At 44.8% G+C, this 12,826-nt stretch overlaps 1 protein-coding gene across 1 annotated transcript in view; it reads left to right on the forward strand.

Moving 5' to 3' along the window:
* LOC137519660 (solute carrier family 22 member 13-like) overlaps nucleotides 1–12,826 on the forward strand; it is a 48,309-nt gene that overhangs the window by 7,730 nt on the left and 27,753 nt on the right. Inside the window, exons 2-4 of the mRNA XM_068238629.1 lie at nucleotides 1,313–1,416; nucleotides 4,308–4,462; nucleotides 7,359–7,527. Of these exons, the coding sequence (XP_068094730.1) occupies nucleotides 1,313–1,416; nucleotides 4,308–4,462; nucleotides 7,359–7,527 (428 nt within the window). The remainder of the gene's footprint in view (nucleotides 1–1,312; nucleotides 1,417–4,307; nucleotides 4,463–7,358; nucleotides 7,528–12,826) is intronic.

A 12,826-nucleotide genomic window follows, 5' to 3' on the forward strand; every position in this document is an offset into this window, starting at 1 on the left:
AGATTAGCTTTGTAATTGACTTGCATGAGTTATTTGCTCCTTTTAATAGCCCGAGGAAGTGGGATATACCTGCAAAATGCGTTGCACCTGTCTGGAGTATGTAAATAAACTATTTTTGTTGAATAATAATCAACAGCATCTTGTGTCTATTTAAAGGGGGTTAGTACTTTACTACCTCCTCCATTTTAAACATTTTAGTAATTTTTATCCTATTGGCGCCTCAGTTCTACTGTACACTACATGTATATTGTTTAAAGTGGGACATTCATGAGGATGGTTCCTGTAGAACACTGTTATTTATTTTCCCGTAGATAGGTGTTATGTCCAAGAAGTACTTATTACTTGATATTCTGTGTACGACTCTGGCTCACTTCTGACTTTGCTCTTGCCTATCGATTCTGTACTTCTGCCCATGTGATTCTGTTGCTGACTCTGCCTGAATTTCCTCTACCCTCTTGCCTGCCGAATTTGTACTGTACCTACCTGTCTGTTAAGGAACCTAGCCTGTCTGGCCACTCCACTCACCAGTGAGCCCTTGTCACTGGTGAGGTTCTACTGATAGTACCCACCAGCTCCTCTGGTGAGGTCTAGTTAAACTATCAGTTATCCAGTTGCACCAAGCACAATACACTCCTATTATCTGTTAGCTATATTTGTATTATTGGTGATTCTGCAGATCACCACATAATCAGGTATAGTGTCTGGATTATTGGTGATACTGCAGATCACACAATAACTAGACATCTGTGTTGCTACACCAATCGTTACACTACGCTTTTAAAATCGCATGCATTTTTTAATTGCAAGATCTTTTTGAAAAATCATGAAAATCATGAAGACCTGTGCACACTGTTGTGATGTGATTTGTTTTATTTTCATGAAGGCTTTGCGATTTTAAAAACGTAGCGCAAGTGCATCAGTGTGTACAGGCCCTAAGTAAACATTCTGTACTAATTGTGTGGGGAACCTGACACCAGGACAGGATTTTCACAGTAAAGTTTTTTCATGTCAAACAAAAATTCTTCTGAGAGATGCAGAGACCAGCAGTGGCTGTATTGTCACATTTCAAATCAAAAATATGCACCTCAGCTAATGGATTGTTCCAATGCAATTAAAACCTACACAAACCAAAGTACAGCTTTTGGTTTTAACCTGAAAAGTAGGAACATGTTTGCACAGCTATTAAATAATACTTAGACATTATTTGTACATTGTAGTTTTAGAACACTTGCTTATTAATGGTTGTCATTTAAGTACATTTTAGATGACACAGTACAGATGTGAAAATAATTAACAAATATTTTCTTTTTAGTTCAATCTGGTGTGTCACAGAAAGGAACAAACAGATATATCTCAATCACTTTACATGGCGGGACTCCTGGTAGGAGCCATCACTTTTGGACCATTAGGGGATTGGTAAGAAAACCTGCAGTTTAAATGATTAGTAGAGAATATTTTATTGTAAATTTACCGGGTTCATGAAAAAAGGGAGCCCGAAAATGTAGGCACCTAGAAATAGCCGATAGTACATCAGTAAATTTACCAATATTCTACACTTGCGGTGCTAATAACAATGGTAAAATATTGATAATAGATACTGATATTTTACTAAAGCTACCAGTAAATCTAACCCTACTCTTACACTGAACCTTCCTGCTACTGATGTCTAACCTTAACCACTCCCCTTGGATGCCTGACCCTAACCACCCTAACCACCCCCCATGCCTAAGCTTAACTGCCCACCCTCCCCACAGCTAAACTTAACTGTCCCCCCACCCCAAACCTTATACACCCCCCAAGGCACACCTATCCTTAGCTGCACCAACACTCAACAATCCCCCCATGGCAATCTGACAAAAAACAAATCTGGAGCCAAAATATCACTATAAGCGCCTGTATAAATAGCGGCTACGGCTCATATGCAATTCATTTTTGTTCCTAAGTTTTCTTCTAGGGAATTGTTTTTCATTATGGGGGGTTTTTATTTGTGTCTTGTTCATTGTTTTTTGATACTGCAATTTGAGAAATAAATGGAACATTGATTAGTAATAGGTTCTGGCTCCCTTAAAGGGAAGGTTCAGGGACAATAAAAAAAAAAAATCCAAATCCACTTACCTGGGGCTTTCTCCAGCCAGTGGCAGGCAGGAGGTGCCCTCGGCCTGCACTGAGCATGCGCAGTACAGCACGGAGGACGTCCGATGACGTCAGCGCGCTGGTGTGAAATGCACAATGGAGCGCAGAAGAAGCCCGACCTGGCCGCCGGCCTGGCCAGGTCGGGTCGGCCACCGGAGACCAGGGCACCTCTTGCCTGCCACGGGCTGGAGGAAGACCCAGGTAAGTGGATTTGGATTTTTTTTAATTTTTTTTTTATTGTCCCTGAACCTTCCCTTTAACTCTACCTTTATTAATAGTTTTTCATGTTCTGTGTCAAAAAGCTTTTTAGCACTGTGCAATTGAAAAAAAATCCAAAAGCAGGTGAAAAAATATTGTCAAAATTATTCTTTTAGTATTTTCTTGCTTGCTGGTGCCTTAAAGAGACTCTGTAACAACAAAAACCTCCCCTGGGGGGTACTCACCTCGGGTGGGGGAAGCCTCCGGATCCTAATGAGGCTTCCTACGCTGTCCTCTGTCCCACGGGGGTCTCGCTGCAGCCCTCCGAACAGCCGGCGACAGAGCCGACTGTAGCTTCAATATTTACCTTTGCTGGCTCCAGCGCGGGCGCTGTGGCGGCTTTCGGCACGGAAATAGACGGAAATACCCGATCTCCGTCGGGTCCGCTCTACTGCGCAGGCGCCGGAAACTTGCGCCTGCGCAGTAGAGCAGACCCGACGACGATCGGGTATTTCCGCCTACTTCGGAGCCGACAGCCGTCAGAGCGCCTGCGCAGGAGCCAGGAAGGTAAATATTACGTCACCACTGCACGGAGGGCTGCAGCGAGACCCCTGACGGATGGAGGACGGCGTGGGAAGCCTCATTAGGATCCGGAGGCTTCCCCCACCCGAGGTGAGTACCCCCCAGGGGACGTTTTGTTGTTACAGTTCCTCTTTAAAAGGCATTTTATTGACAAGGGCCCATATGCAATTTACTTTTCCACCTTAGTTTTCTCCAAGTTGATATTTTCATCCCTCATTAATAAAATGCTTTTTACACCTCCAGCAAGCAAAAAAGACACAAAATATTTTTGATAGTACTTTTTCCACTACTTTTGGTACTTTTTTCAATTGTAAATAACTGAAAAGTTATTTTAAAGAGAAAATGAAAAATGAAAAAGTGAATTGCATATGGGCCAGGGTGTTAAAGTATCGTCGAGGAGAAAACTCAGGAAAAAAAAGTTTATTGCATATAGGTCTACGACCCATATGCAATGTACTTTTTTCTCCTGAGTTTTCTCCTAGGAGATAATTTTTCATCTTCAGCAGTATTGAACGTAAAAAGTACCAAAATGTAAATGAATAAGTACTATCAAAATTATTTTGAGTTCTTTCTTGCTTTCTTGTGGCTTAAAAGGCATTTTATTGACAAGTTTAAAAATATTACTTAGGAGAAAACTCAGAAGAAAAAGTTAATTGCATACGGGCCCATGTGTGGAAATTTCCCCACATAGTCGCTATTTATGTGGACTGGCTGTCCAAACTTCCACCAATCATGGCGCCCAAACGTCCTTTTTCTTCTTTCCTTCACCACCTCCTTAATATTGTGCACCTTTATAATATGTATTAGTTTATTAGTGGTGGCTGGATAGTGCACTGGTTAAGGGCTCTGCCTCTGATACAGGCGACCTAGGTTCGAATCTCGGCTCTGCCTGATCAGTAAGCCAGCACCTATTCAGTAGGAGACCTTGTGCAAGTCTCCCTAACACTACGACTGCCTATAGAGCGCACCCTAGTGGCTGCAGCTCAGGCGCTTTGAGTCCCTCAGGAGAAAAGCGCAATATAAATGTTCTGTGTTCTGTGTTTAGTTGTATGTCCAATCTAAGAAATGGAACAGTAAGGTGGACATGCACAGCCCCCGATAATGGTGGCCAGTCGATTCCTGCCCCCAATGCAGAATAGCACAGGGAGCACCGTTATATTGAGTCTGGCTGTCTCTGCTCTTTCTCTTTTTGCCGGGAGTCCTGTGCTCTATGTTGACATCCTGCGACTCCTGATGATGTCATGCATCGGGAGCTGGAGGATGTCAGCAGAGAGCGCAGGGCTCCAGCCAAGAAGGTTTAGTTACTGTAGATCTATTGTTTTGAAAATCTTAACTTACTTTAGTATTTTTATGTGCAGTCCCTATTTTGAGATTTGTACTACTTGTTTTTAAAGGATTGGGAGGCGTCCAGTTATATTAATCTCGTTGTCACTAATCACAGTATTTGGTGTTGGAGCAGCCTTTGCTTCAGATTTTTACATCTATACAGCCCTCCGGTGTGTGGTGGGAATGGCTGTGTCAGGGATCCTGATCAACAATCTTGTGTTAGGTAAGTGAACAGGAAATCTTTACAGGAAGCTGTGCTATCTTCTAATGTATGTCTCTCATTTATACTGAACCTGAAACCTTAGACAGATGTGGATGTTGTCCTTGCTGACCTACTTCTGGAAATGCTAGTTGCCTGGCTGCAATACTGATACCCTAGTTAAAGGTAAAAATGACAGAGCTTTTTAATGATGACGGATTAGGGGGTGGGGGGTGTCACAGGGTTAAATATTTACCTGATCCAAGGTCTTCGGGTCACAGGTAAGTGGTGGGGCATGCAATCATTTCCCATATGACAGTCATGGCTGCAGTGGTGTACTAAGCCAAAAGATGGCAATTTGCAGTCCTTTGTCTCCATGAATTAGTCTTCCGGTGTAGCCTCAAAATCGAGGTTGCCTATTGCACAAGGTAAATGCACAGTATTGCAATAACATGCTGCCCAGGGTAGCCTTGAATAATGTTAACCCCTTTTATTCCAGATGCAGCATTGGAATCTAAGGAGTTGTTGGCCCCGATGCAAGTTTTACAATGGGGCCCCCCAAGCACTCTATACATAGCAATTGATACAGCGCACCAAAACCTGTCAATGGCAACCATAGTGTCTGAGGTGAAAGAAGGGGATGGGGAACAGTTTGTTAATGATTACCACTATTCAAAGTAGTTCTATAGAAGTTATTATTATGAGCACAGGACCAATAGAGAGCTAATACTGTAGTTGAGGGAGGGCCCTTCGGGGCCCCTCTGGCGCAAGGGCCCCGATGTGGTGGCTACCTCTGCAACCCCTATTGCTATGCCCCTGATTGGGATACTGTACACACCAGGTGTTACTTGCTTGCAGAGTGCACAACAGTAAGCAATGCAGGCAGTAAATTCCCTACTGTATCAGAAGAAGCTCCAGTATTGTCCCACCTACATAAAGTGGGTAGTGGAGCAGGTGGTGGGGGTGCACATAGAGGGGTAGTGGGGAAGCGATTGGAGACACATAGTGGGGGTGTTGGGGCAACTGATGGGTTGCACTTAGTGGGAGTGGTGGGGTGGAGCTAGTGGGGCAGTGGATGGTTGCTTATAGACGGGGTATTGGGGCAATTTATTGGGCTCAGCATGTAGCAAGGCCATCTTCCTCTGACTTCTCCCCTGTTTCCACTCCAGTGCTTCTAGACACTCAGATTGAAATTATTTCCAATGTTAGACCTGAGCTGGTGTAGCCACAATAATGAACAACAACTAAAACGTTCTATGCTTGATTATCCCCCTTCTTCTTCACTAACGTGCCCAGGGCCGGTGGTGCCTCCTCCACTTACTTTAAATCAGACCTAAACTCATGCACATCACAGAATGAAAAGTCTTATTCCACACATAGGGCCATATGCAATTAACTTTTTCTCCTGAGTTTTCTCCTAAGTGATATTTTCAAACGTGCCAATAAAATGCATTTTAAGCCACCAGCAAGCAAGAAAACACCCACAATAATATTTTTGATAGTATTTCTTCAGCTACTTGTTGGTACTTTTTCAATTGCAAAGTGATAAAAACTTATTTTATATTAAAGATGAAAATTATCTCCTAGGAGAAAACTCAGGAGAAAAAGATAATTGCATATGGGCTGTAGTACCTAAATAAATTCACATCTGTGTGTTTTTAAATTGTGTTATTGTTGAGTCTCTGGGACTTTTTAGACCATTAACATTAATTGTGTATGTTATGTATAAATATGCTTTATAAATGTAAAGTACTTTGCCTTTAAAGAGAACCTGAACTGAAAATAACAGGTCAAAATAAACATACACAGGTCATACTTACCTCCCATGTAGTCTACTCCATTAATCTCTTTCTCCTCTCCTGCATCCCATTTGTCCACTGTGATCAATGCAATTCTCCATCCTCCATTTTGAAAATGGCCACTACCCCATAACAGCTTCCTGGTCAGCACACTGTTAAACTGTAATATCACCCACTTGAGCCATAGGGAAACATGGACATTACCTTGCACATTCAGTTGTAACTGACAGCTGCTGATATATAACTGACAGCAACTGGTATATTTCAGTTCTGACAAAATATTGTCAGAACTGGAAGGAATCACTGTAAGAAGAAAATGGTAGGCCTCTGAGAGGAACTGACAGCAAGGTTAGTATGTAATCTTTATTTGCAGCTACGTCATGTGTTTATTTTAAATAATTTTACTCACTTCAGGTTCCCTTTAAAGGGAATCTGAAATGAAAATAAACTTTTGATATAATAAATTGTATGTGTAGTACACCTAAGAAATACAACATTAGCAGCATAGATATGAGTCTCATATTGTTTCCAGTACAGGAAGAGTTAAGAAACTTCAGTTGTTATCTATGCAAAAGAGCTTCTCTAAGCTCCCCGACTAATGTATTCAAAAAGCAATGCTAAGCACTTATCTCAACCTGTGAACCCGTCTCTTACTGTTTCTTGTTTGTTTAGGCCTCTTTCACATTAGACAACGTGTGCAGGAGCCAGTCGGGAATCTGTGGTGCGACGCTGAGTAGCAGAGGTAGTAATTAATTAACCCAATGGGAAAGTGCAAATTCCCAATGATAAAATGCTCCCGGGTGCGTCGTACCGCAACGCATCGAAACGCATCGTCGGGTGTGAAAGGTAAAAGGACTTGGTTAACGCAAAGTATAGACTTTGCGTTAAAACGCTGAAAAAGGGCTCTGGTGTGAAAGAGCCCTTAAGGTTTTTCTGCTAAGAAATGTTCTATTAAATATTTGCATTACACATACAGTTCATTATATCATACATTTTTTTTGCTTCAGTGTCACTTTAAAGATTTTGAATGATCACATTATAGAACTATCCAATAACAGTTTATATTTATTTTTAGCACACACAATGCATTGTGACTTCATCCTTAAATATTTTCTTTTTAGTTGCTGAATGGGTGGGATCAGCTCAGCGTGCCTATGCCACCATTGGCAGCCTTTCTTGTTTTGCATTAGGACAGATGATTTTAGCAGGGCTTGGTTATGGCATCAGGAACTGGAGGCTTTTGCAAGTAGCTGGCTCAGCACCAACTGGTCTATTATTATTTTACATCTGGTGAGTTACAACTTTGTTTTAAATAAAAACAAATCATTAAAATATTATAATTCCAATAAAACAAATCAAAGGAAGATGCTATGTGCATGTGTGTCCACAGAACATGCGGGATGCGGGTGTGCTCACGAGTGGGGCCGAATTTACATGAACTTAGCAATGGTGGGACATTAGAATAGGACTACAGTAGGAATTAGATTGAGAGTGCCAACACAGGTGCCTACCCCCCGTTTTGGTAGTGACAGGTGCCCCCAGTTTAGGTAGTGACAGATTCCCCCCCAGTTTAGGTAGTGACAGGTTCCCCCCAGTTTAGGTAGTGACAGGTTCCCCCCAGTTTACGTAGTGACAGGTTCCCCCCAGTTTAGGTAGTGACAGGAGCCCCCAGTTTAGGTAGTGACAGGAGCCCCCCAGTTTAGGTAGTGACAAGGCCCCCCAGTTTAGGTAGTGACAGGTTTCCCCCAGTTTAGGTAGTGACAGGTTCTCCTCAGTTTAGGTATTGACAAGAGCCCCCAGTTTAGGTAGTGACAGGGCCCCCCAGTTTAGGTAGTGACAGGAGCCCCCCAGTTTAGGTAGTGACAGGACCCCCCAGTTTATGTAGTGACAGGTGCCCCCCAGTTTAGGTAGTGACAGATTCCCCCGAGTTTAGGTAGTGACAGGTGCCCCCCAGTTTAAGTAGTGACAGGAGCCCCCTAGTTTAGGTAGTGACAGGCACCCCCCAGTGTATGTAGAGACAGGTGCCCCCCTCACCTTAGTGACAGCAGCAGCCAGAGTCAGAGCTCAGAATCAGCTGTGACCAGTGAGAGCGGGCGCACGGTACTCCGTGAACACCACGCTGGATATGCGGAAGTGATGTAACTTCCCCATATCAGTGTGGTGTCTGTGAGGTCCTAGCGCTCGCACTCATTTGTCACTGGCTGTCGGAGGTCTGATGCCGGGCTGCCTGCTGTCACTAGGCAGCGGGGGGCGACCGTGGGGGGGGGCTTCAGCTGGCGGCTGGGGGGGGGGGGCCGCCTCATTTTGCCCAATGTGCGGACGCCCATGGCTATGTGTTGTTGGAATGTATATTTAGCAAAAATAGTCTATTATGTATATAACCAGCTATAACCACGAGGTGTCAGTGTGTTCTAGAAACAAACATTTTACTACATCCTGTGTCTGTGAAAGGAAGTTGTGAATAAAACTTGTTTGTTATTATTGGTGTGTTATAGCAAAGAGAACCATTAGCCATGAGGCTGATTAATATCTGTTTCTCCTGCATTCTATATTGCTGCGCACTAAGAAGTTTATAGTACCCTTCTATCATAAGTCATGTATTGTATTAAGTCAAATTGACCAGACGCATTTATGACGTATACTGAGCTAATCACATTGATTATAGCAGTTTTACACCCTTTTGGGCTATATCGTTATATGTTGAAAACAGATTACTTACAGTATATTAGAAGTAGCAGTATACCAATTTCTATACTGCGTCTGGCTAAGATTAAGCCATTGTATCAGTGGTTTATCTAGAAATCACTGGGCACCATAGCAAAAGTTTAGTCGCTCCCCCTACAAAAATAAAGGTAGCCTCCATCCCCAAACATCCATCCCCTCTTTCCCACAAACACTCACACACATGTACACCTCATAGAAATATTAAGTAACTCTTGTGTTTGTTAGCCAGAGGTGCTCCCAGTATTAATAGCCAGAGGAGTGCTCACAGTATTACTAGCCAGAAGTCCCCCCCCCCCCCCCCCACACACACACGCACACAACATTAGGCAGTCAGAAGTTCAGCCCAGTATAGGTAGCCAGAGGTGCACCCTGCAGTGTTAGGTTGTCAGAGGTAGCCTCACAGTATAGATAGCAAGAGGGATCCCCAAGAATAGGTAGCTAGAGGAAGCCCCACAATATAGGTATCCAGAAGTAACAACCAGTACTTGGTAGCCAGAGTTGGTTCCCAGTATAAGTATCCAGATGTGACTCCACCCCCATGCAAAATGGTGGGTGGGGCAGAGGGGAAAAGTAACTCACCTCTCCAAGCTCCGTCAAACATCCACCTTCCTCCACAGGAACCATCTCTATGGCTCCAGTGGCATAAGTTCCGTCAGATCAGGTCTTAGAATTTGGCATTTCCGAGTACAAACACGAAAATTGGAAATTGCTCTGTCCTGAGTACCGTGCCCGGTTTTTCCATTGAAGTCAATAGTGCTGATTTCCGTGGTTAATAGCAAAGCCCCGGTACATGCTATCGTCACCAAATTTGCCACGTATGTCCTTTCTAGAGTTGTCTCGTACCTCCGATTTTAGGTTCGTGAACCTCGAACCCGAACATGCGAAAAAAGTTCACGAACATGCAAGTTTTCGAACCGCCATAGACTTCAATGGGCAGGTAAACCTTCAAAACTATAAACATTAATTGTGCCCACTAAAGTGATGGAAAAGATGTTTCAAGGGGTCTAACACCTGTAGGGGGGCATTGCAGAGTGGCATACATGCCAAATGTCCCGGGGAAAAATCCGGATTTGACGCACAACAGTGTTTAAGGGCAGAAATCACATTTTATTGCTAAATTGGAGGCCTAAAGTGCTTTAAAACATCTTGCATGTGTACACATCAACAAGGTAGTGTAATTAGTGTACTGCTTCACACTGACAGACTAAACTCACTGTGTAACGCACCGCAAACAGCTGTTTGTGTAGCTTATACTGAGGGTCTGGTAGTGATGCCACCCAGTAATTGGTCATTCCCCTTAAGTTTTTTTATACGGTGGTCCCTCAACAGGCTGGACAGCATGAAAGACGCCATCTGCACAAAGTCGGATGCCGCCATACTAGCCATCTCATCTTGCTCTTGCTCAATGATGTCAGGTAAGTTCTCCTCCTCCCCCCAGCCATGAACAATACCACGGGAAAGGTGAGCAGCACAAGCCCCCTGTGACGCCTGCTGCGGCTGTTCTTCTGCCTTCTTCCCCAGATGACTCCTCCTCCTCCCCCCTCCTCTGTGATGCCACAGGTGTTGATGATGTTGGTGTTTCCAAAAACTCTTCCTCCTCCTCTTGTTCCTGGTCAGGCTCCTCTACAGCTTGATCCACCACTCTACGCACGGCACGCTCCAGGAAAAAAGCATATGGGATCAAGTCACTGATGGCGCCTTCACTGCAACTCACCAGGTTTGTCACCTCCTCAAACGGACGCATGAGCCTTTAGGCATTATGCATGAGTGTCCAGTACTTCAGCCGTAACATCCTCAGCTACCCAGAGCATGTCCTTTCACAGTAGTTGTACAGATACTGTTTGACGACTTTCTCCTGTTGTAGCAGGTGGTCAAACATCAGGAGCGTTGAATTCCAGTCGGGTTATCGTAAATCAAGCGCCTCACCATCGTACCTGGCATGCAGCATAGGCCCTGGGGAGCTGGGGGTGTGTAGTTGGAGACGATGTAGCAAGAAGAGTAGGAGGAGAAGGAGAGGAGGTGGCAGCAGGCCTGCCTGCAAGCCGTGGAGGTGTCACAACTAGGTCTGCTGAGCAGCCACGTACTCCCTGCTTGCCAGCGGTCATCAAGTTGACTTAATGTGCTGTATCAGTAATGTACCTGCCCTAACCATGCTTAGCAGACCAGGCAGATGGACCCTTGACCCAATGCTGTGTGCCAGAGATGACACCACTAGCCTTTCTACATCACGGTACAGTTTGGATATCGCCTTTTAAGAAAAGTAATTGCGACCTGGTATCTTCCACTGCGATATCCCAATGGCCACAAATGTTCGTATGGCCTCAGAGTCCACCAACCGGTATGATAACAGCTGGCAAGATAACAGTTCCGCCAAGCCAGCTGTCAGATGTCGAGCAAGGGGGTGACTGGCAGACATTGCCTTCTTCTGCTCAAAGATTTCCTTCACGGACACCTGGCTGCTGCTGTGGGCAGAGGAGCAGGAAGCGCTCAAGGTGAGAGGTGGAATGGAGGAGGGTGGCTGTGAAGGTGCAAGGGATAAAGCGGCTGAAGAACATGCTGCACCTGAAGGAGGAAGAGGAGGTGGAGGGTGGCTTTGCCTTTGTTTGCTGCTTTTCCTCAGGTGGCCTTCCCATTGCCGTTTGTGCTTTTTTACCATGTGCCTTCATAAGGCAGTTGTCCCTACGCGGGTCTTGGTCTTTCAATGACTCAATCTTTGATCGCAGATAGTACAGAAGGCATTGCTCTCATCTAAGGCAGACACACAAAAAACTCCACACTGCTGAGCCCTGGAATGATGGCACTTTGGTGGTGGTTGCGTCAGCAGCTGACCTTGAAGAGCATGTTGGCTGGCTGTCCATAGGTGGCGATACATGCCACCGAACACTGCCATGAGCTGTTTCTGATGACGAGCTCCCTCTGCTTCTTTCAGCAACTTGTCTCCTCCTTCTCCTCTCTGACTCCCCCTCTGACCTGTCCCCCTGGTCATCATGTCTATTAGGAACCCATGTGGCATCCATGGCAGTATCATCATCATAATAATAATCATCCTCCACAGCTTCACTTGTATCAGACACCTCCAAAACTGCACCAACAACCGGTACTTCATCATCCTCACACCTTAGGTCCATACTGGCGCCTAACTCAGACATATGAGGTGGTGGTGTAACATGCTTAGTGCCGTCATCTTGTAACAAGAATGGCAGTGAATCAGTTAATTCCCCACCAAATAACTCCTTCGAAGTGTCAAATGGGGGGGGATGTGGTGCTAGTAATAGCAGTGGTGGTTGTGGAGGAAGATATGTCACAGTTCCGTGCAGAAGCTGAGGAAGATGAGGTGTTCTTTGTTGAGTAGTCAAGTACGTCCTGGCAATCTTGAAAGTTGATGGCACATGCCTTCTGAACAATGTACTTTGGTCCAGGGCCACACGAAATCATGCCACCTCGACCTCGAACAGACCTGCGGGGTGGCCTGCCTCTGGCTCTGCCACTGCTTATTTTTTTGTCCATATTGGGCGGGATGAAGTGAAAGGTATGCACTGACTTGACTAATACAATGTGCGGTTACACGGGTTCAGTGAAAAGGTGACTGCTGGTACAACAATGTGTGGTTACACAGGTGCAGTGAAAAGGTGACTGCTGGTACAACAATGTGTGGTTACACAGGTGCAGTGAAAAGGTGACTGCTGGTACAACAATGTGCAGCTGTCACACACACAAGTGCAGTGAACAGTTATGCAGAGCCTGCTGGCATATAACACTGCATGCTGTCACGCAGGTGAAGTTAACAGGTATGTAGTGATTGGAATCAATAAAATGTGCAGCTGTCACACACACAGGTGCAGTGAACAGCTATGCAGTGACTGCT

The sequence above is a fragment of the Hyperolius riggenbachi genome, chromosome 5 (genome assembly GCF_040937935.1).
Source record: "Hyperolius riggenbachi isolate aHypRig1 chromosome 5, aHypRig1.pri, whole genome shotgun sequence".
Classification (NCBI taxonomy): Eukaryota; Metazoa; Chordata; class Amphibia; order Anura; family Hyperoliidae; genus Hyperolius; species Hyperolius riggenbachi.